This window comes from Ailuropoda melanoleuca, chromosome 1, assembly GCF_002007445.2.
Source record: "Ailuropoda melanoleuca isolate Jingjing chromosome 1, ASM200744v2, whole genome shotgun sequence".
Lineage (NCBI taxonomy): Eukaryota > Metazoa > Chordata > Mammalia > Carnivora > Ursidae > Ailuropoda > Ailuropoda melanoleuca.
The window spans coordinates 164,196,728-164,220,894 of record NC_048218.1 but is presented as its reverse complement, the minus strand read 5'-3'; the positions used below and the strand labels follow the sequence as shown (position 1 = coordinate 164,220,894).

At 38.2% G+C, this 24,167-nt stretch overlaps 1 protein-coding gene across 3 annotated transcripts in view; it reads left to right on the top strand.

Moving 5' to 3' along the window:
• The window catches only part of SKAP2 (src kinase associated phosphoprotein 2), a 164,648-nt gene that overhangs the window by 104,498 nt on the left and 35,983 nt on the right, over window positions 1-24,167 (top strand). For all 3 annotated transcript variants that reach the window (XM_002912858.4, XM_011223525.3, XM_034669517.1), the window contains exons 7-9: window positions 2,684-2,808; window positions 3,681-3,744; window positions 4,102-4,239. In XM_002912858.4, coding sequence (XP_002912904.1) covers window positions 2,684-2,808; window positions 3,681-3,744; window positions 4,102-4,239 — 327 coding nt within the window. The remainder of the gene's footprint in view (window positions 1-2,683; window positions 2,809-3,680; window positions 3,745-4,101; window positions 4,240-24,167) is intronic.

Below are 24,167 nucleotides of genomic sequence, written 5' to 3'. Positions count from 1 at the left end.
ACAATTGTTTATATCTGTTTCTCCTACTTTGCTCTTGCTTTTTACATCTTGAATGCTGTTTTTCTATCACATAGTATTTTTATGGCACCTGTGTTCCTTTGTTTGCTTTTCCTCTTTTACTTATGTTTGGATATTATGTATCCTTGACTCTGTAATCGGGACGCTTACCTCTAGGTTGGATTTGTGGCCTCTCTCTGGTTCATCTGACTACAGGCTGCTCATGTTCTCCTCTTAGACTCTAACAGAAGATCTGGTACATGGCTCTACAGCATATTTCTGGGGGTTTTGTCTAAAGTGGATCTGTTAGTCTGAGAAGAGGTCACCTCGTTTGGCTGCCTGGTTGTCTCATTTCTAGATAATCTCGCCCAAGAAAGTTCCCTGCTCCCTGCAGTTCTTCCAACTCAGTCTTTGTATAGCGCCAGTTTTCATCTCCAGATGTAAACCACTCCTTATGCATTTCCATTCCCGCTGATGTTATATTGCCAAGAATTTCAGACCCAGAGTAAAGGTAGAAAGCATGGGCTTTAGATGAGATGGACCAAGTGATTAGAGCAATTGAGCCCTTTTGCAGCAAGGGAGCCACTGTCTTTCATCTGGTCTTTAAATATCCTTTTTTTCTTGGAATGTTTAAAGAAATCCCTCAAAATTGTTCTGTGTGGCTTTACTGTTTGGCCTTCGACTATTTCCATTTTTTGTAATGAAAATGAAATCTTTTGGCAGTCTAGTGGATCACTGAGTAATATTCCTGGAACACTTAAATTTGTATCCTGTGTGTATGTGTGTGTGTGTTGCAGTGGGAAGGTGGGAAAGATGTGATAAGGTGTTACTAGATTTTGTCTCACCGTACCTGTAATGCTCCCTCGTTTGTTTTAAATGCTCGATATAGATTTGTTCAATGAGTGGATGAATGACTTAGTCATTTTTGAGAATGTAGGGTTAAGCAACAATACTTAACCATTTATTCTTTTAATACTTTTCCCCAGTAGTATTTTTCTAGTTAGATATTTTGCGAAACATGTTCTGGGAGTACCAGTTCCATAGAATGTTCTATGAAAAAAGGGTTCCATGGACATATCATGTTGGGAAATGCTGTTCATTCTCTTTCTCATAGAAATGTAATCAATATGTAAATATATTAAGGGCCTCAAGAAGGCCTGGATTAACAAAATCTGCTTAACTCTTTTTAATTCAGTATTTCCCAAACTTATTTGATCATAGAAACCTGTTAATATCCCATAAAACACACTGGGAAATGCTGCTCTAAGTTTTGTTTTTTTCTGAACATCATAGAGTACACTGTAGACCTTTTCCATAAGGCAAACTTTTAATTTTTAGATCATGGAGAGATATAAATTATGACTTAGAATGTTCAGATTTAAGTCAGGAATTTCTAACTCAAATATTTTTTCCCTTGTTTAAAAAAAAAGAATAAATATTTTTTTTTGAAGATTTTATTTATGTACTTGTCAGAGAGAGCACGTGAGCACAAGCAGAGAGAGAAAGAGACTCCCCACTGAGCAGGGAGCCCCATGTGGGGCTCGATCCAAGGAGCCTGGGATCATGACCCGCAGATGCTTAACCGACACCCAAGTGTCCCTCAATAACTTTTTAAAAATGTATGTTACTTCAGCCATTAAATTAGTGTATTTAAGAAAAGGAGATAAATGTTTTATTGGGTCACAGAGCTGAGAGAGCCTTCCACCCCATGATAGGAAGCATTTCTAGATTTCCCCCGAACTCAGTAAAAGAGACAGTTGCCCTTACTCATGATCTTGAAATTGTGAGTTAACCTAGGAAGTAAACCTACAGTGGTGTAGCTTTTCTATCAAAATGGTATAACTGGGTGGAGTCAGAAAGCTGACTAATTTTATTTCCATTTCCGAGTATTAAATCCTTTGTTGTATTCCTACTTTATTTGTCTTTAATATCTCAAGTTGTCTTTCCTTTTGCCTCCTCCTCCTGTGGGATTCAGACATGCTTTACTAGCTTGCCTGTCCCATTCACTGGCTAAGAAGCCTGCTTTTCTTCGGTTTTGTTTCAGCAACTAATGCTTCCTTCCATGCTTGCTTTACCTCTCCTTTCCATCCAAATGCTTTGTTTTCCCCTCACAGCTTTTTATAATTAGTAGTTTTGTTTGGCTTTGCTTTTTAAATTTACAGTTCAGTTTATACCAATTTAGGGAGATATTTTTTAGAAGAAGAGCTGTGTTTTAGAGACCTTTTCGAAGGTGGGGTGTTGGAAGGCAGTAATGAGAAGGGATGGTGGTAAAAAAGCCCACTGGGTTTTTGGCTCCAGGTTTTCCCACTGGCTTATAAATCTGAGAGAGCCGTGGATTTGGAGTGGGTTTGTTCAGCTGGTTCTGAGTTCTGGTTCTTGGATTTTCCCTACAAGAAAGTGTCCTATTTCCACAGTTCCTTCTGAATAAGGCTATCTGCAGACCTCTTCCTCTTGTTCCCTAAGATACCCTTTGTGAACCCAAGCATCCCAAATACTTCTGTAGTTTTAGAATTAGAAGTGATATCTAGAAACATTATTTAAACTTATTAAATACTATGAAAACAATATGACCAAAAAAATACCCTTTCCATGAATTGACAGAGAAACTCTAAATAAAAGATAATCAACTGGGCATTTATATTCACTGCAGTAAATGAAATTCTGACTTTTGTTTTATCTTCCATAGACAAGCAACAAAAAGGTGAATTTGCAATAGATGGTTACAATGTCAGAATGAATAACACTCTCAGGAAGGATGGAAAGAAAGATTGCTGTTTCGAAATCTCTGCTCCTGATAAACGTATCTATCAGGTTGGAGTTTTTGTGTTGTTTTGAAATTAAGTTGATAAAATGTTCTGATTTCATTTATAAAGACATTAACATTTTGTTAAAACAACTCTCCCTGACATGTTAGTAATAATAAAAGATACTGATTTAATGCAGTGAACACTCATATAAGAAGAGATACATTAAAAAAATTTTCAGATCAGTTCAAGTGATATCTTCTTGAAAGAGAACAAGTGAATATGTAATCTATCAACTACTTCACATGTTGCATTTTATATCTATTTTAATAGCACTGAGTGGTTTCTTAAAAGAATTACATAGCAGAAAGAGTAAAATTATCAAAAGAAAAATATCAGTGTGTTAATGCGTATTGTATTGCTTAGGGTTGTGGGAGAAAATGAAGGTAAAGACACATATCCGCTCTGTGATTCAAGAGCTATCAGCTAGCATCAATATGGAATGTATGTTTAATAAGTTTTAAATATCTGAGATTGCAGTTGAAAGCCAGTTAATTAAGTTGTCAGGTAGTGTGTTGGAATCTGACAAGAACATTTTTAAGAAAACTGTACCCGGCAGTCTAAAGAAATTCATGGGTGTCTTCTAATTGTCAAGGGCAAATTTTGTTCATCAGTTCTGTCTTTGACATTGATGAAGAGAAGCAGGTTTTTTTCCTGCACAGCTGCCAGCTGCTGATCAGAGTTTCAAATCCATCATCCTCTGCTTCAATTACGTAAATTTGTCAAAATTAACTGTACATTATAAGAAGCATCCTTGCAAGAAAAGTAGTACTAGACATGAAAAGAATTACTAATGGTCTTAAAGAAGTGATAAGAATGCGGCATCCCTTTCATTTCCACTGTGGTGATTTTTCTTATCATTGTTTATTTTTTTATTAGTTCACAGCCGCTTCTCCCAAAGATGCTGAAGAATGGGTACAGCAGCTGAAATTTGTATTACAAGGTAAGAGCAGTCGATTGAACTAGGCATTGCAGTCTTTAGATAGCGAATAACTGAATGAATTTGGATTTTCATACGTGAAAGGTTACTGACTCCTATGAGAACGACCAAGGGCACATGGCTAGTCCTAATGCAGCCTGTTCACTTCAGATTTATAAAAGTGTTTTTTTCTATAAGTACCAACTGGCAACTTTGCAATTCACATATTTATGTAATAATCAGCTTTTGAAAATGCTTCAAGTTAAGGATCTAGCATGTAATAATATTGTGACTCTGTAGGGCTGCCTTAGTTTAGAAAATAGGGTTTTGAAAACCTCTTTAGCATTCTTAAAAACTTGCCTCATGCACCGTATCTTTCAGACATGGGATCTGATGTTATTCCTGAAGATGATGATGAAAGAGGAGAATTATATGATGATGTTGACCATCCTGTACCGGCCAGCAGCCCGCCAGCAGGCAGCCAACCAACCGATGATGAAATTTATGAAGAACTTCCAGGTATTTATCATCTGCTGATTCATTTAAGGATTTTTAGGGCTTTTTTCCCCCCTTAATGTCATATATCATCAAGTTAACAACTTGAGTGGAAATGGTGAGCTATTAAAAACAAGGACAAAGAACATCCTCAAAACTCTATTTTATGAAAAGGGTTCTGCTTGAGGTATTTCAAGTGAGTGGATGTACACTTATGAAAAGTGAGTGGAATGTTAAAACGGAGCAGATACAGTCCTAATCTCATGGGACTTTTGGCTCATTAGCATTGTTTATGCTACATAATTTTTTAATTAAAAAATTGACTTGCCTTACAGTTTTTTCCACCAACTCACACATCATTTTTTATTTATATATCTCGGAACTTCCATTAACCAGAAGTTCTGTGCACACCCCATATGTCAACAACTTCTGCCTCATATATTCCTCTTTGCTGTGGTGTACTGCATTGTCTTGGAGGAATATTGTTGCGTTATAAACAAAGGCCTTTTGAGGCTTGAAGTTTTCTCTCTTGACATTTTATCATCAATATGAATAAGTTTTCTTATTCTACGTTTTCAGGCATTGTTTGGTGTTTATATGCCTCAGTGTCTGTTATATAACATAAAATTAATTATCTGTTAACTACTTGTATTTTTGAGGGTCAGGCTAAAACAGAATAGGTATCAGGAATTTAGGATACCTAGAATACGAACACATTCAGAGAATCATTGCATCACTAATACTATAGGTTGAAATGAGCTTTTTTCTGTCTATTAAAAAATCAATAGAGAAGAAAAAGGGATTATGAGCAATGTGAGAATTAACCAACATCTCATGCAGAGAAGTTTTTCTCTGAATAGAATGGTTTTTTAAAAGATTTTATTTATTTGAGAGGGAGAGAGAGAGAACATGAGCGGGGTGAGGGCCAGAGGGAGAAGCAGACTCCCCACTGAGCAGGGAGCCTGATGCAGGGCTGATCCTGGGACTCCAAGATCATATCCGAGCCAAAGGCAGACGCTTAACTGACTGAGCCATCCAGGAGCCCCTGCGTAGAATGATTTAACAAACATAGTATAAACCTTTAAAATTGATTTCTAAATACTCAAATGTTCCAAATTAACATACAAATATCATTTTCAATGAAGTCAGTAGAGCATAATAATAACTAGCACATGGATTTTAGAGTCAAAAAGTTTAAATTCTGGGGCGCCTGTGTGGCACAGCGGTTAAGTGTCTGCCTTCGGCTCAGGGTGTGATCCCGGCGTTCTGGGATCGAGCCCCACATCAGGCTCCTCCACTATGAGCCTGCTTCTTCCTCTCCCACTCCCCCTGCTTGTGTTCCCTCTCTTGCTGGCTCTCTGTCTCTGTCGAATAAACAAACAAAATCTTAAAAAAAAAAAAAAAAAAGTTTAAATTCTGGCTGTCCCATTTACCAGCTCAGTGACCTAAAGAGTTGTCTTTTCCTTCATCTATAATTCCTCATTTTCATCTATTAAAATTCTTTTTTTTTTTTCCATCAGTAAAATGGGGATATATCATGGTGGGGGGAATGAGCTCTCAGCACAGTGCTTGAATCATGACAAGGCCACAATAAATTGTAACATCATCATTATTGTTTTCATTATTGTATCCAATAAATTCTTGCAAGTGCTTATATGAAAGTATAAGAATGGTTTTCTGATCAAGTAAGAATGAATGATTGTAACGGTATTATAAATTCAAGTACTACAAAAACTACTTAGGTATGCATCTACATAATATTTTTACTACCCTAGAAGATGATTAGTCTAAAAGCATAATTTTGTGGGGAATTGTAATCTGTACCTTTTTATTATTTTAATGGAACTATATGTTTATAGCTCCTTCTTTTCTGGTTGATCCTAGGGAAATGGCATCTGCCATAACATTAGTTACCTCAAGTCGGGAAGAATATTTTCTGACTGCTTGTTCTTAGTCACACCCTATTGTTAACACATTTATTTTAGTTTTAAAAATGTTCGAAAGAGCTTGCGAGAATGTATACCAATGTAAAATGGGAGAAAGTTGTGCCTTTGAACATATTTCTGTCATACACCTTTTATCCCTTTAAAACCCTGCAGTGAATGGGTTACATTACAGTTGTTAAATTGACTATTAATTAAGTTCTGTTTCTTCAACTTGACCATCCTCTCTCCACCACTGCTCCTCCACCCCCCAAAGAAATATTGGTCAGGAATAAAGATCGAATATTCATAGTCTTCTTCCTAACAGAGGTGCAAGGAAGGTCTCCATTAAGGAGCTTGAAATCTTGAAAACATGAAACATCTTTTATTTTCCATCACTACAGATGTTCTGCTTCATCCCTTTTTTTGGCCTGGGGCCACATAATTGTTGGAAATAACTGGTTACTCTTTGAGTGGTCTTACTTCTTGCTGAAGAAGCCTAAGCTGCTCTGGGATTCCTTGCCCCGCCTGGGATCCCAGTTGCTGTACGAAGTGACTGAGCTTGATCGAGCCTGCAGCTGCGCCCTGGGAAGGAGGCTGGGGTAGGCAGCTGTGGGACGTCTACTACTTCTCTCCTCCCGGCGTGCCCGAGAGCCGCTTCAACACCTGCGCAGTTCGAGGCTGTCGGGTCTGTCGAGCTAGCCGCTACAGAGGGGATTTTTCCTAGCGAGAGTCCTCAAGTTGTCTCTCAGAGTTTGTTGAGGTTTTGTTTGATGAAATATCTGAAACTAGGAAGTCCCTTTTCTTTCTTTAAAAAGGGATCTCTCACTCAGGATAAGCATGGAGGTAGTTGCTTTTGCTTCTGTGAGATACAAATATAATTTTGAGAGGAGGGGAGGACAGTGGGAAAGCAGTGAACACATTCACAAACTGTTGGTGTTTTTCCAGTTCTGTACAAAGAACTACCTATCTCTGCGGTCTGACTGGTTAAATTCCAAGAATGAATTAATACTACCGTTTTACCACAATTTTCTGTCCATTCTATATAGTTGAAAACCAATCCTCTTAGTTGAAAGATGAAGCATGCAAATATGTTTAAAGGAAAGTCTAAGTATTCGATGTGTTACTTCAAGTCACAGAGTTCTTTCCCTTAGAAGGTAAAGAAAGCTCTTACCCTAGTAAATATGTATTTTTTAATGTAAATAAACCTGCAGTGTTTAAGCCTTAATAATAAGAAGAAAACTTTGCTTAAAAAAATCGTACTGCGAAATATCCCTTGAAACATGTTGAATTCTCTGGGAGTGTGAATGGTTTCATTGTAATTGTTTTTCAGCGAGGGTCTTCAAACTTGATTACAGCAGCTTCTCTTTAATTTCTTGTTCATTAATTTTTAAGTAGCTTCACCAAAGAATAAGAATACCTTTGTAAGATTTCTTTGTGCATAGGGGATTTATGCGTATGTGCACAAGAGTGGAAAGAGTGCCATTTCTGGGAGTAGGAAAGGCGTCTGGCTTTTCTTCAAATACACTAATGCTTTGACATCTTTTATGTCTTGGCACCTCTTCGCCTGGGCCACTCAGGTTTGCTTACACGGTGATATTACTGTGGCATATTTGTGTTGGCTGACTCGCATGTTGATCAAAGTCTGTTACACGATTTCGTAACGCAGTCATGAATTCATTCGGCTTCGCACAAATTTCAGAAGTTAGTGCTCATTTTTTCCTTAGAAATACAGAAGAATGATTTTGTTTGATTTTTGAATCTAGAAAGAGGAGAGCAGTCCTTAGGGAATGGCTGCAGAAATCAGCCCAGCTTGCTCTTCTCTTCTAGTTACCATGTCACTTGATTTTTACACCGCCTTTAAAGTCAGGAAATTGCACAGCAACAACAACAATAAGACTTTTTAAAGAGAGAGACTGAATAGTGTCGGCCCCGTAACAAGAGTACTAACTGCCCGTCAGCCTCTTAAATCTCTAGCTTTCAGGGGAATTGCATCTGAAAATTCTTCTGCCAAGTGGACTGGAAGAGAGAGGGCAACATAAAACAGGAAGACAAATTTCTGATTCCATTAACCTATTTTTTAAGTGTTAATTCTTTTTTCTCTCCCCCCCCCCCCCCANCCCCCCCCGTAATGACAAATTGAACTATTCTGAGCCAGAAACAAAAGAGGTTTTTATCCTTTGGTCATTCAAATACATTTTAAATGTATTCATTCCAACTGTCTGTATTGAAAATGGAATATAAAGTAAAATATAGCTGTAAGTTTTTTTCGATGAAAACCATTATGTATGTGTAAAAAAGAACAGTGTTCCATTCCTTAAATTTGAAGCAAAATCTCTGGCAAGTGGATACAAATGCTAACTTAATCAGTGAGTGGTCACAGCCCCCCTCAAAATACATTTTAGCTTTATTTTCCTACTGAATCATTACTACTCATATTACCAAGTGAATATCAAGATTATAGGGGGCTCTGGAGTCTCTGGTATTAACATCACTGTAAGTGACGGGTTGGTCCTGGTTTCACCAAAGAATTTTTCTCATTCCTCCTTTGGAATGCAGTGGAAAGATGCCAGTTGACTTTCACAGAACCCCGTATATTCAGCATTTTAACATTGTTAGTCCAGGCAGCCTGCTGGCATTCTTTCTTCTTAAACCATGGTACTGAATTGTAGTTATTAAGTGTGGTGATACAGTATCCTAATATATGGTATGGTAAGTTTTTTCCCAGGTAGGTAACTAGATTAGAGTCAATCTTTGGGTGCTCTCAGCTCTGAACTCTGCTAACAGGGTTATCTGAAGCTCTAGAAAATAAGAGAAATATCTGTAAATTAGGGTCCCGGCACACATCTAATTGTTTATATTTTCACCTTTGCTGAATATAAATGTGATTTTAGTGTTGTTTATGTTGCCTGTTTCATAGTATGGCACGAAGCTTTGGAATACAGTTGTGCCTGTCATGTAGCTTTTCTCTGCCTTGCTGTAGGCATTGCAAATGAATTCATTCCAAAAGGTGGTTTGACACATATTAAAACCCAAAATACCTGTGTGTGTGCAAAAAACCTATGTCTATTTTCAGAAAGGTAGACTAACCCATTTTTGCAACTTGGAGCTCCATCAGTGGTTCTCAACCATGAGAAATTTTGGCCCTCAGGGTACATTTAACGATTTAGTGTTTGGAGGCATTTTTGGTCACATGTGTTGCAGACATCTAGTGGGCAGAGGCCAGGGCTGCTGCTGAACGTCCCACACTGCACAGGGCAGCCCTACAATGGAGAACTGTCTGACCCCACACAGCAGTAGTGGTGAGGTTGACAAACCCTGTACAGGAACGTAACAGCTCTTGGTTTGTCACCTTTTTAACTGTATCTCTGGAGTGATAAAAACCCATACCCACTCCATGTAGGAATTTATTTTTGTGGACAAGACAAAGGCTTTCTTACATAGATAAAACTAGGATTACATGCAGTGGTTCTAGGTCATAAGGGACGGACTGGACTTGCCTGTCACTCTTTCCTTCAAGGAGTTGAACTTCTGTCAGTCTTAGAGGAATGAGAAAACCATGAAAGATGAGAAAGGAGAGAAGCATTTCCTCCATTTTCATGAGCACAGTCTGTGAAGGAAGAGTCTTTTTTGCTACTGTATGTGCATGTCTTTCTTGTACGGATACATGGCTTATAATATTCTGATAAGGTTGCTCTGCTGCGGCCGAAGTGAGACCAGTAGGTGAGGGTTTGCGTCTTCTGGAAGGGAGACGGAGCCGGGGAGAATGCAGGCTCCGGCAATTCCAGGGCCGCCTGAATTTTGATGCCTATGGGACTTCTCTCCCTTCTCCCTTCTTGGGGTTGAGATGGTGGGAAGGCCGTCTGTCCCTGGAGGCTGACAGGGAGGCGCTGAGGCAGCCCCATGAGGCATAGCGAGGATGGGCTCACCTGAGTGTGCTTCCCCACAGGCCACACCAGCTGCTGCTTCCTTGTTCTCTGTCCATTTCCTCTTTGCTCTTGCTGAGTTTTAACTTGTAAATCTTAATTTTCAAACAGTACACGCTCACTGGAAAAAACTTTAAATATTGCTGATGTGCACAAAAGGAAGTGTGAGTCACTCACCCTCTAATCCTACGTAAACGTGAACAGTTTGATGTGAATCTTTTTTTTTTTGCCCATTTACAAATGTACAAATCCTTATAACATTTTAACATTTTTAAAATAAGAACCTGTATTTCATTTACTTTCTTTTACTCTTTTATTTCCTTTTTATTTTCTTCCTATTACTTTCTTCCTTTTCTCGTTCTTCTTTTTCCTCCCTTCCCTTTTCCATTGCCATCCTCTGTTTTCTTCCTTGCTTTCATTTCTTCGCTTCCATAAACATTCTTGAGTACTTGTTCTGTGTTAGGCACTGTACCTAGGTGCCTGGAATCCCATTGCCCTTCCTACGCTGGTCCTAAATGGGTGTGGCTGCTCCTTCCCCTTCCGGCTTAAGCCTTGACTTACTACTGCACCCTCGATCTCCTGTGTCTATTTATGTCCTGTGTTTATACACCCTTTTCATGTCTCATGAGTTTGTTGTATTGGCTTTCCTGATGGAGGAATGCTGTCTTCCTGGGTATAGTATCAGCACTATTGTGACATCTCTCAAGCTGCCTCCGCTTGCCCTCTTCCTCTCCATCTGCCTCTTCTCTTTGGGCTCCACCCCCTGCCCTGCACACACAGAATGCCTTTCTCCATGTCTGTGGCCAGTTAATTTGTGGCGATACAGAGCAAGGAGTTTGGAGGCAAACATACATTTGAATCCCAGTTCCACCCCTCACTAGGTACTTTAGCCAAAAGAAAAGTGAACACAGGGCAAGTGGCAGTGGAAGAATCAAGAGCAGACATAGACGTAGGTAAACTATGTCAGCATCATTAACTATGGATTACTTTTAAATGAGCCTTTTCTTTTAATTTAAAAAAGAAGTAAAACTAAATTTAGCTATTAAAAGATTTAGCTGGGGCAAGGGTGGGGAGGGAGCAAAAGCATGCTAAGTGTTCAAGAGGAGAGAGAAAGAAATACTGAGAAGTGTGCTTTTTGCTAGGAAATGCATGGTAAAATTTCCAAGTGAGTACTAAATAAATAGGAATGCAATCTTGAGATTCCCAAAGCAGCCGAGGGGAAATAAAAGATGATCACAGAAAAAAATTTAAATCCAAAAGAAGGCAGGGAAAAAAGGAAAAGGAGCAAAGAGGCAATATGGTAAAAATAAGCCCAAATGTAAAAATAATTACAATAGATAGAACTTGATTAATTCAATCTAGTAAAAGACAAATTATCACATTGGATTTTTAAAAAAGATTTCTTTATTTGGGTGGGGGAAGGGGCAGAGGGAGAGGGAGAGAGAGAATCTCAAGCAAATTCCCCACTGAGCACAGAGGTCAGCACAGGACTCAGTCCCACAACTCTGAGATCATGACCTAAGCCGAAATCAAGAGTCGGACGCTTAATTGACTGAGCCACCCTGTCAAAATCCTCAGTGGATTTTTTTTTTTTTTTAATCTAGCAGCAGTCTCCTTAGAGGAGCTGTTTCTTTTCTTTCGTTCATTCTTTTTTTTTTTTTTTTAAGAGATTTTATTTATATTTGACAGAGAGGCAGCGAGAGAGGGAGCACAAGCAGGGGGAGTGGCAGAGGGAGAAGCAGGCTTCCTGCTGAGCAGGGAGCCCAATGTGGGGCTGGATCCCAGAAAGCTGAGATCATGACCTGAGCCGAAGGCAGACGCTTAACAACTGAGCCACCCAGGTGCCCCAGGAGGAGCTGTTGCTGAAACAAAACCACAAAGAAATTTTCCAAATAAGGGAATGGAAATAAACAAACCAGGCAGTCCTATTCAAAGAAAGCTACTAGCTACATTAACGCTAGACAATGTAAAATTTAAGGCATAAAGCAATAGTAGCACTATAGAATGACAGTACATAACAATAGTAAAAAAAAAAAAAAAGATATAGCTTAAGTGCACCTAACTGCATAACCTTGAAATCTGTAAAGCAAAAACTTATTAGGACAAATTTGACAAATCTTCAATTATAGTAGGAGATTTTAACATACCACTTTTAGAAACTGGTAGACCCAGGAGGTAAAAAATTAGTAAGTGTATGAAAGATTCGAACCAAAAAGAATTGATGAACAATCTATCCAAAAAGATATTCAGTACATATAGAATATTTTTGGAAATTGGCCATATACAAGTTCACGATCAAAATCTCAACAAATTTCTCTGAATCTGTATCATACAGACTCTGGTCTTTACCTACAATGAATTTGATTAGAAACCAACACTAGAAAGGTAGTTAAAAACACCCAAGCCCCTGTGTTTGGAGGCTGACAAATAAATTTCTGAATAGCTCATGAGTTAGAAGAGGACATCACAATGGAAATCACAAAATATATAGTTCTGAAAGACAATGAAAACAGTCCAAATAAAAACTCGTGGCATGGGTCTTAAAGTCTATTTAGAGGGATATGGTGGTGAGTAGAACAAATAAGAGAATTAATCCCTAATGAACAGGAGCTGAGAGAACTATAAAAAAAAGATGGAAAAAGACTATAAAATAAATGAAATGATTAAGGAGACAAAAGAAAGAATAGAAACACTAACAAGTGAAACAAGTGAAAGGGACCCTATGGAAAAACATCAGATTTCTTTCTTAAAAAACCAAATAGACTCATTATAAATTGATGGTTTGGATCATTTAGCCACCAAATTCTAAATTTTTGGACACACATATTTATGTTTACATTGCCTAGGGACCCATTAGAATAACTATTAGAATATCCTAGGATATTAGAATATCCTATAGGATATTCTAGACACTCATGGGCCTCAGCCGTTAAGAATTTTTTTTTTAAGATTTTATTTATTTATTTGAGAGAGAAAGAGAGAGAGAGAGAACCGAGGGGAAGGGGCAGAGGGAGAAGAAGAAGCAGGCTCCCACTGAGCAGGGAGCCTGACACAACGTGGGGCTTGATCCCAGGACCCAGGACCCTGGGACCGTGACTTGAGCGAAGGCAGACGCTTAACTGACTGAGCCACCCAGGCGCTCTGAAGATTTTTCTGTGAACCTTAGATGCAGAACTCTAAAACTGTGCCAGAAGGTGAAACATTCACATTGTAGGTTTTGTATCTGTACATAACTGAGTACTTCATCTTTTAGCACCAAGAAATCTCAAGAATTCGTTTCAAGATAGAGCTTCTAATCTCCTGTGAATCAGCCTGTTTAACTGAAGTCTTCATTCTACAGATATGATTCACTTCCCAAGTAGAATATAAATAGATTAGAGGCTGCTTTTGTTTTTAATTCCTCCATGCTTTCAGAAGATAGAATATGATAAAGTTTGTAGTGCTTCGCAAAAATTTATTTGCTTCGTTAGGTCCCAGAAAAAAAATACAGACACATCCATACACCCACATGAACACACTCCGTAAAGGCAGGCTGCAGCAAGAGATCATCAAGGCTTCGCTATTTTTGCAGATAGGTCAGCTGGGAATATCAACTTCCTAAGAGTACCCAGCTGCTTACTTTAAAGCAATGATTAATAAGAATGGACAAGTTCAACAAAATGTCAGCGATAAATATGAGCACTCTTGGTGTCGGGCCTCGGCAAGTGCTACAGTTGAGTAAATGCAAGCCTTTAACAAAGTGGGGAAAAAATCCAGTCTAATTTAAGCTCAAGTGAAATTTTACTTTGATTTCGTTTCAAAGAAGACATCCTTCTATAGATTTGTCCCTGTTTATTAGCACTTCATTAGAATTTCCACAAAGAGGTAGTAACTCCTTATACTTAGGTCTCTATTAGCCCCTTTGTCTCTCATTACCGGAATTGAGACGGCGCAGGCAATTTTTCTCATAGACAAATAAGGAAATTCAGATGCAAAGTGGCATTTTGAGCTCTCTTTGGAACCAGATCCCAAACTTCTCTGCTTCTTGTCTGGGCCTCTTTCCATATTCCTGATCCTGATGGAAGGAGGTATAACTAACACTGCTTCTCTTTAGCGTAAAGATGCATGCGAGAGCCATTGTTTCTTCACCTGCTTACTCTTTAACCCCTGGCAATTTGACTTCGTATTCCTAATCCCTCAACCAAAATAGCTTCCTCAAAGTCACCAGTACTGTTTCATTCCTTAGTTTCTGTCCTCAAATTCACCTCCAGAAATTTTATTTTGCTGGCCACCCCTTTTCTTCTTGAAACCATCTCCTTCTCTGGCTTTTGCCATCTCGCTTTCTTGTTATATGTAATACTTATAAATAAGCATCTCAGAGCTGTTTTTAGATTGCCTCATTTCCTGATGCTTGCTGATTGTTTCAAATTATTTTTCTATTTATCCAGTATTTCTTTAATAGTGGAGCTTTTTGCTATTTGTACTTTGTCTTCTCATTATACATTCTTCTTATAATGCATTCACTTAATAGATTCAACAAATATTTATTGAAAGTCCATTATATACCAGGTTTTCTTCTAGCTGTTGGAGGTTTAGGTATTAAAAAACAAAACAAAACAAAGCAGACTGCCTCTATTAAGATAATTACTGATTATAGTTAAGTGCTACTAAGGTGAGGGGAAGATGTGAAGGAGTAACTGTTTTATAGTCTGTGGTCAAGGAGGAGGTGTGACATTTAAACCGAAGCTTCTAGGATAAAACTGGTAAAAGCAAAAAGGCAAATGAAGCACCTTCTAGGTACAGGGAACAGGTGCAAAGACCCCAAGAGTACCAGAACCAGAAAGAACCAGAAAGGAGGGCCACTGGTAGCCACTCAAAGAGAGATTAGAATGGGATTGAAGAAGTAGGCAAAGTAAAACGTCTAGACTAACATCTAAACATTTAGAGCAAAGTAAAATGTCTTCACTGCGTAGCTAGTTCATGGAAAGAATTAAAAGGTGATATGGTAATTATAACAGTACAATAATGGTTAACGCTTAGTATGTGCCGGGTACTTTTCCTAAGTATTATCTCATTTAGTAAGTATAAATATTTTATGGCTTAGGTATTATTACTGTCTCTGTTTTATAGGTAAGGAAACTTAGTGGTGGAATTAGGACTGCATTCCGCATTCTGACTCTTAGCCAGTAACTACACTGCCTTTCAACAGAAACATGTCCTTAGCTATCAAGTGAGCATTTACTGACACACACGTACAAAAGACACCAGAAAGGTTAATGTACCAATCCAATCTCATCTTCACATCTGACCTCTCCTCTGAGCTTTGGCCTCATATTTCAAGTGACTTTTGGCCACCATGTCAAACTTGTATCTAAGATCAAATTCAGCATCTGCCTTACTAATACTGCTCTCCCTCCTTTCTTCTCTGTTTCTGTTAACAGCATTAACAGTCATGCAGGTTTTAAAAGTAAAACTCAGAACCATCCTTGATTCCTTCCTTGATCCCCACTCCCCTAACCCAGTCAATTGCCAGTTGCTACCAATTCTACCTCCGAAGCATCATCCATCCCCAGCTCTCCACTCAGGCTTCAGCGATGCCTCACCCGGGTCATTATCAGAGCTCCTAAGAGTTCTTCCCACTTCCTGTGTGTGTGTCTATCTCACCAGCCAACCTGATAATCTGTTCACCACATTGCCAACAGATTGATCTTCCTGAAACATAACATGGTCAAAGTAATCCCTTGCTCAGTAACCTTTATGGGTCTTCGCTGCCTAGGGAATCAAGTCCAAGCTCACTGGCCAGGCCCGAACTCCTTGCATGATGTGACTTACATTTACCTTTCCATTCCCATTCCCACTGTTCAGAGCCGTTATTCAGACAGACTGAATTCTTAACCATTCTTTACTCCTGCCCTGTGCTCCCATCTCCATGCCTTCATCACCTACATAGCACTAGGTACCTTGTCCTAAACCAATATGTTGAATTAGTAAAGTAATTAAAGGACAAAAATCTGCTCAAATAGCATATGGATAAAACTTTTGGTTGATTTTTTCATTTTTCCATCCACCCAGTCCACAATCAAATCTACCGTATTTTTTAGTATAACCTCATTAGCCACAGATATAGAGTGGATGCATGTTGCATAAATAGCCCCATCCTCAAATATGCTATAATTTAATCAGGGAAACAAATATATGAACATCTAAGTATAGAAAAAACAAAACTAAACATATAGAAATAGATCTGTCAATATATCTAGCAACCTATCTAAATCACGTTCTTAGCAATTCCAAAGTCCAATAGTATTACTCTACACCTTGGCCATATTTTCCCTTTCCACACCCATGTAGAACCTTTATATTCACCCATCAGAAACAGTGAGAACACTCTTATTGATTCTGTGTATTTATTACACCATTGTGTAGTTTTGGTATAAATATAGTATTTTCTCTAAACCCACTTAGGTAGAACCTTTGTGGTTCTTCCATTAGAAACAAAATGCCCTTGGGGCACCTGGGTGGTACAGTCAGTTAAACATCTGACCTTTGGTTTCCTCCCAGGTCTGATCTCAGGGTCCTGAGATCCAGCCTCATGTGGGTCTTCACGCTCAGTGGGGAGTCTATTTGAGTTTCTCTCTCCTTCTCCCTCCCTAAAATAAATAAATAAATATTAAAAAAAAAAGAAACAAAATTCCTGGAAAGGTTCCGTATATTTATTGGGCACAACACAGTATTTTTATAAGTATAGAATGGTATAATACTTAACACAATATAGTGTTATGGTATAGTACTAAATACAGTATTATGATATCATGTTCTCTACCATTCTGGGCATTAACATTTTTATCAAGAATGTCTCAGCTGATGCTAGGAGACAGCGTATATAAAAGAATTTAAAACCTCCTTTATAAACTGGTTACTTTTTCGTTTAATGGGGAAAATATTTTCAAGAAAAACAGAAATCAGAAGTTTCATAAGTCCTATCTTCTATTGCTACAAAATGTTGAATGCTCTCCACCTCCTAAAGGATGAATGCTGTACCCCTTACTTTGGCATCCAGGGGTTTTCCACGGGCTGACTGGAGCCTCGTGTTCCAGCCCAGTCCCTATTCCACTGCCCCAACTCTCCAGTTTCAGCAAACTGGCTTACCTTTCACTCTCCCTCAGACATCCCTTACTTTTCTGGCCTCACATGTTTGTTCATATACTTCCATCTGAATGGAATGTTCTCCTTTTAGTTCAGTTTCTAACCGGATTTTCCAGATTTTTCAGGCTTGGATCAAATCCCGTCTCCCCATGAAGCCTCTTCTGCCCATCCCAGCATAAAGTGACCTCTGCTTCTCTTAACTTCTGTAGCACCATACATTGAAAAGTAACCACACACAACTTTGTGGCATTTTTTATGCTGTTATCACCTGTTCTCAAAATCTTATATTACTTTGCATGTCATTATTTATCCAGCAAACAAATGGATGGATCTTTATATCTTTATTATATTTACAAGCTCCTTGAGGGCAGGGATCAAACCTTATATTTCTTGGCATTCCCCAAAATAATACTTAGACAAGTGCCCTCCTCATAAGAAGTCTATAAATAATACCTGAATAGTATAGTCTTAAGGTAGAGGGGGCTGTTAGTTAAGAGAAACTCTTTTTTTTCCTCGATGATGATTATTTTCCTAATAACAGCAATTACTGCAGAATCCTGAAAGAATGATTATACTAACCAGTATACGATCAGTGGTATATTGAAGTATGGCTGATCTCCCAAAACCTCATTAAAATCTAACCTTACTGTTCCAGTGAGCATAGTCTCAAATAAATAAATTTGTGAAATACATTGAGTGATGAAAAGCTCTAATATCATCAATCTTTTGTACCATTAAAGATAGATCATCTACCGTGAGCAACAGGAACAACTTGAGTTACCATTTCCCTATGGAGGCTAGTCATCTCAAGCAAGACATTTCCCAGGAAATGACATTCTCTTTTACTCCCACTCATTCATTAAAGACCACAGGTAGAGTAGGTCTAAAGAGCACAGGATTGTAACTATGATTTTTAAAAGCTGACATCTGCAAGGATAAAACTCAGAGTTTAATGTAACTAGTAAGGAGATGATGAGCTTCATGTTTAAAAGTAAACTCAGATATGGAAAGTCGCATACGCAGCTTAAGGGATGGTGAAACCAAAGCTAAGAATCAGTGAGTAGATAGATGCTGGGGGAAGGTATTTAAAAATTATCTCTCAAGCCGCTGCTTTGATTCGGTGGGCGTGGAAGAGTCCTTGGAAGGTCTAGAAAAGAGGAAGGCTGTGGTCAAGATTCAATTTGCTCACTCCTAGTACCAGCCATGGCTTACATTAAGTCCTTTGTTTCCCTTCTCCGCTCCACACCCTTTCCTTCAATTAAGCAAGCTCCTTTTCTCAGCCCACTGTTTACGTCCTGCTCCTGATTTCACATTGCCTATTACTCTCTCTTATACGAGATAACCTCATTTCACTTCCGTGGTCAGCCTGTGTTTTCTTTCAGAAATTACCTCTACATCTTAGTTCTTCCTGGAAACCTAGCTTGATTAGGCAGGTCAAGGTGAAGGTCGTTTATATTCGTAGTAAAATACAATCTCTTTACGTATTGCTTAGGGCATAACAGTAAAAGACAGTAACTCCAAAACATGTAGATATACATATCTAGACACTTGAAAATATGTGAGTTTTCAGCCTAGTTGTTTATTTAATATTTCTTGAGAGCCCAGCATCAATTTAAAGGTATTGTGAAGCAGTCATTTAAAATTCTAATAAATGAATGAAAAAGGAGCAGCGAAAAAAATGAAACATAAAATGAAATGAGAAGAGAAAAAAGCCTAACTTCTATGTGAGCAATTCAACTATTCGTTATTCATGCAACAAATTATTTTTTCAAAGTTTTTACTTAAATTCCAGTTAGTTAACATGCAGTGTAATACTAGTTTCAGGTGTACAATACAGTGATTCAACAACTCCATACAACAGCTGGTGCTCATCACAAGTGCCCTCCTTAATCCCCATCACCCATTTCATCCATCCCCCTATCCACCTCCCCTCTGACAACCAACAGTTTGTTCCCTAGTTAAGAGTCTGTTTCTTGGTTTGCCTATCTTTCTTTCCTCTATGATTGTTTTGTTGCTTAAATTCCACATATGAGTGAAATCATATGGTATTTGTCTTTCTCTGACTTATTTCGCTTAGTATAATACCCTCTAGTTCCATCCACATCGCATGCAACAAATTATTATCAATTATTCATGCAACAAATATTTGTTAGATAGCTGTTTTATGTTAGGCACGGTGCTAGGCACTGGAGATATAGTACCCAGTGATAAAACTCATAGTTTGTTAAATAGCTCTATAAAATATTCAGTAAGAAATAGTTTTGGAATAGTAATCAGAGACTGAAGACAGACTGATAAGAAACAGTGATTAAAGCCAAGTGTCGGCAGTAGATGATATATCTGAAAGGACCATACCCAGTGAACAAAATGTGGTTGTGAACACCGCCTAAGAAGCATTCTGAAGATGAAAGTGAAATGACCGAGGTCAGGCAGTTTATTAAATGAAGACCCTTTCAAAAAAATGCTCAGGTGGGGGAACTATTGGTGTATTTGGAAGAGGCCAGATTATAGCATATTCATGGCACACAGAGAGAGGGGAATTTGTATTCATGAAAGGATCTAACAAAGAGTTAACAAGAAAGAAGAAAGAAAAAGATTTTTAAAAACAACTGCCAAGCCCCTTTAACATTTAAACCTATTTTTTTTTGCCCCAACAACAACAAAAAAAGACTTTCCAAAGGAAGTGGTGGAGGAAACCCCATTGCTTGAGACATTAAAAACCAGATGGTCCAGAGTCCCAGAAAATATTCACGCGGGATCAATCCTTCACTGGGCAAAAGCAAAGGGACCAGTGCAACTTGTATTTTGAATCTCTAGCTTAACAGTGCTATGAAAATAAAGATTTACATTTCCTTGGACTTTTCCTTACTTTCTTAGCTCCCCTTTGTGGTCTCACAGCATTCTGTGTTGACCTCTATTAGAGCTGGCCACACAGGAATTGCCTGTTTACTTGGGTGTCTCTTCTCCTTCCTCCAAGTACTGTGAGCTTATCAGGCTTTCTCCCCACCCCTGCAGGAGTGCTGTGTGCCCCAGGTTCTGGAAATGGTCCTTCACAATGTTTTTGCATTTGCTTCTGCCAGAGCCCCAGGAGTTTCACAGTTTTTATGTTAAATTTCTTGGCTTGGGAAAAGCACACTTGAGGATAGTATAAATTTGGATCTCACATTGTACAGGCCTGGGGTTTTGATTTCTCACAGGAAACCCTTCCCCCTCCCCCTCTGACCGCCATCATCCCTAGAAAGACAAAAAGCTTCCTTGTGATTTCCCTGGGTGGTGGGAGTCTTACTTCCAGCTCTCTGCTTCTCATGGGCCCAAGACCATGTCTCCTATATCTGTGAAGATGTTAAAAATCCAGGCTCAACCGCACCCTACAAATGGTCATTATTCCCCTTTGAGCAAGTGGGGAGAGACAGGTCTGTTTCAGCTTGGTTGACCATATCGCTAGAGGCTGAATTCCTAGTCATAAGTAATTAGTAACTGCAAATACACAACAATAGAGACCTAGCTTAATTATAAGTCCTTGGTTTATATACTTAAATTCAAGTCAAATAAACAAAAATTTGAGCATATACTAGGCAGATGTGAGGTGTCTAATATTTTTCTCCTGAGCACTAATGGCCTTTATTCTCTTACTATTAATTGCTTCTTGGTATGAAAAATTTTTTGTTGAATTTGTGATGGAAGGATCTGAAATGGCTGCTGATTACTACTTAGAGAAAAAAAATGACATTCGTATATACAAAGAATTACTCAAAAGTTATATCAACATAGAGATCCATCCAGATCCAAATGTACGCTCTGGTTTTATAAGTGAAGAATAATACGTATTTGTATTTGAGGTCATGTCAGATGAGGTTAATGTGGTTATATCTTAAAAATGGGGTTGGCATTCCAATCAAATGTTCTTCTAATTTAAATAACATATTTTATTCCCTATGCTGATCAATCATTTTCTCTCCCAGAAAGTCAAGCCAGTTTTTGCACTATTGATTTGCAAAACTTACATGGCATAAACATTATGTGACAGAAGTTGTTTGTTATTAAGAGAGAGAATATCATCTCCAAGAAACTTGTCATCTGGAAATAGGAAAAATCACACGAAGTAATTTTATTTGTATCATGGCCTTTTCACTGTTGGCTACTTTTGTGACAGCCGATTTCATATTAAATATTAACAGTATTTTGTTTATGCTTGAATGTGCTACAGTAGGAAGTAGATTTTACTCAGAATCTTCCTGGTTAGAAAGTGTATCATTCCAGTTTAATGATACACTTGCAGGCCAGTTACGAAGAACATTTTACATATCCAAGGCAATTAGGCTACCACTTGGGCGTTAAAATTTTGAGGCTTTCTTTACCCTTTGGTTTTACCAGGTTATTTGTTTTTGGAGGTCCGAAGTGGTAAAATATTGGGAATTTCATTTGGTTTATACTAACAGAAACAGCTACAGCTTCTAGGAGATCATGGATATTAGTATACATTGTATGATTATAATGAATGACCTATAGAAACAGTTCCTTGTTGTTGGATTTTTGATACAGGAAGCAAACTAGAGTCTGTATTTTTCATTTTCAAGAAGACTGATACAGTAAAAAAAACATTGATACGTTGAATTTGTGTTTCTTGTACTAGTAGAAGTTTTATTAGTAAATTTGTATGTAATTTCAGTGACATCTACTTAAAAAAAAAGCCTAACTGAATTGTGTTGAATCTTTTGGGTTAGTGAAGTGTGTCTGTGATTTGTATTGTTTTGATACTACTTTTCAATATATGAAAATACCCAGGAGACAGGCTCCTGCTGAATTTCTGGTCACTATGTCATCAGTGCTATGAGTGTATGTTGTCAGTTGTTTAAACATCGTGAAATCCGCTGTGGGCTGGCAAGAAGCATCTGGGAGCCAGACTTTTCCTGTGGACACACGCCAAGCAGTGTATTATATTTCCTCACGAAAGTGAACTATATTGAGATCATTTTTCTTTTTGAGTTTTTTAGTCCAGGAATTATTTTCTAAAGCTAAGTAAGGATCATAGGATAAAATTGTTTATAACCTGAATTCCAGAGTAGCTGGTTGATAGCTACTCTTATTTAGCTCGAGAGGTGTAAATAAGTCATGCAATTAAACCACTTCGGGTAGCTAACAGTATTCTCCTAATTACACTGTTCAGGAAAGTTCATATGTCATTTCATGTATTCTCTTTAAATCCCTGATTTGCTCTAAGTAAGGGCAATAAACATGGAATGACTCTTTAAGTAAGTACTATAGTTGGACATGTCATTAAGTTTACGTGTTTGATTGCATTATTTAATTAGATAGAAAAAACCCCTAAATTGTATTTTAATATACACAATTACAGAATAACCTTTATTTTAACTAAAAATGCCAGGAAAAGTTTGTAAAATGTCATATTTAACCTAAAAAAAATCACAGTTGTGGTTCTGGGACTGGAAAACAAGAATGCTTTGTCATACTGGAAAATAAGCTGGGGCTTAGTTTGAGAGCACTGGCACTGCCTAGACTAGAGGTCCCTAAGGTGGCAAGGATTTGTCTTTCCAGAACGGATACATTTACTCCATGTGTAACCCTGGGCCACTGTTGGGTGAGACCTTAAAAAAGTACGATCGGGTTTGCCTGCCATGTACATTAAAATACCCTGGCCCTTTTACATGAGAGCAGACATTTTGTTTATGTTGGCCTTATTTCTGGAATCCAAGTAAAAGACACTTTGCAAATGAGAGTTCAGCTTCTCCCTTTAGGGAGCCAAAACTGAGCAAGTGTGGTTCCTCACCCCCCCTTTTTTTTTCTTATGTAAGTTTCAGGTGTACAGCTTTATAATTCACAGTGCAAAGTGATCACCACGACATGTCTAGTTACCATCCACCATGATATAGTGGACCTCCTTCCCCTCGGTAACCACTAGTCTATTCCCTGTACCTATGAGTTTGTTTTTCTTTATTTTCTTTGTTTTTTTTTTAATATTTTATTTATTTATTTGAGAGAGAGCAGAAGCAGGGACAACAGTAGAGAGAGAGGGAGAAGCAGACTCCACACTGAGCAGGGAGCCTGATGTGAGGATTGTGACCTGAGCCGAAGGCAGATGCTTAACTGACTGAGCCACCCAGGCACCCCGTTTTTTTGTTTTTTAAAGATTCCACATATAAGTGACATTATATGGTATTTGTCTTTCCCTGTCTGACTTATTTCACTTACATTATACCTTCAAGGTCCATGTTGTGGCAAATGGCAAGATTTTATTCTTTTTTGCTGAGTAGTATTCTGTTGTACAAAACAGACCACCTCTTCTTTACCCATTCATGTATGGATGGACACTGTGGACACTCAGGTTGTTTCCGTATCTTGGCTATTGTAAATAATGCTATAATGAACATCGGGGTGCATATATCGTTTTGAATTAGTGTTTTTATGTTCTTTGGATAAGTACCCAGAAATGGAATAGCTGGGTCATAGAGTAGTTCTGCAAGTGTGTTGTTTTTTCCTAAGCTCAAATTTTTATTCTTAGATATTCTTTATTCAAAGAATAAAGATGGTCTTTATTCAAAGAACATCAGATACTATTTGCGGGAACGAACACCAAGACCTCCATCGAATGAACTCTGTGTGCCTGCCCTCCCCTTCTAACCCCTGCAGCTTCTACCTTGCTTCTGTTGGCAAGTCCTCTCCACAGAAATAAACTGGTTCTAGAGGATCTTTCATTTTCTAGACACTGTGACATTTTATCATAAATGTGTCTGTGTGTCAAAAAATACCTCTTAACTTAGAATTGAAAATGCCTTAAAAACATAATTCTGAAAGTCCATGCCCAGCCCCGCCTAGGTACATGGAAATTTTTATTTCAAGAGTGCCATTCTTTTGTATTATGTAAAGTGCTTTAATTTGCTGCATTTTTCATGTCTTACTGCAGTCAAATCTGGTGAGAAGCTATAGCTATCTCATTCAGGATTAATCGATCTTCTTAGCC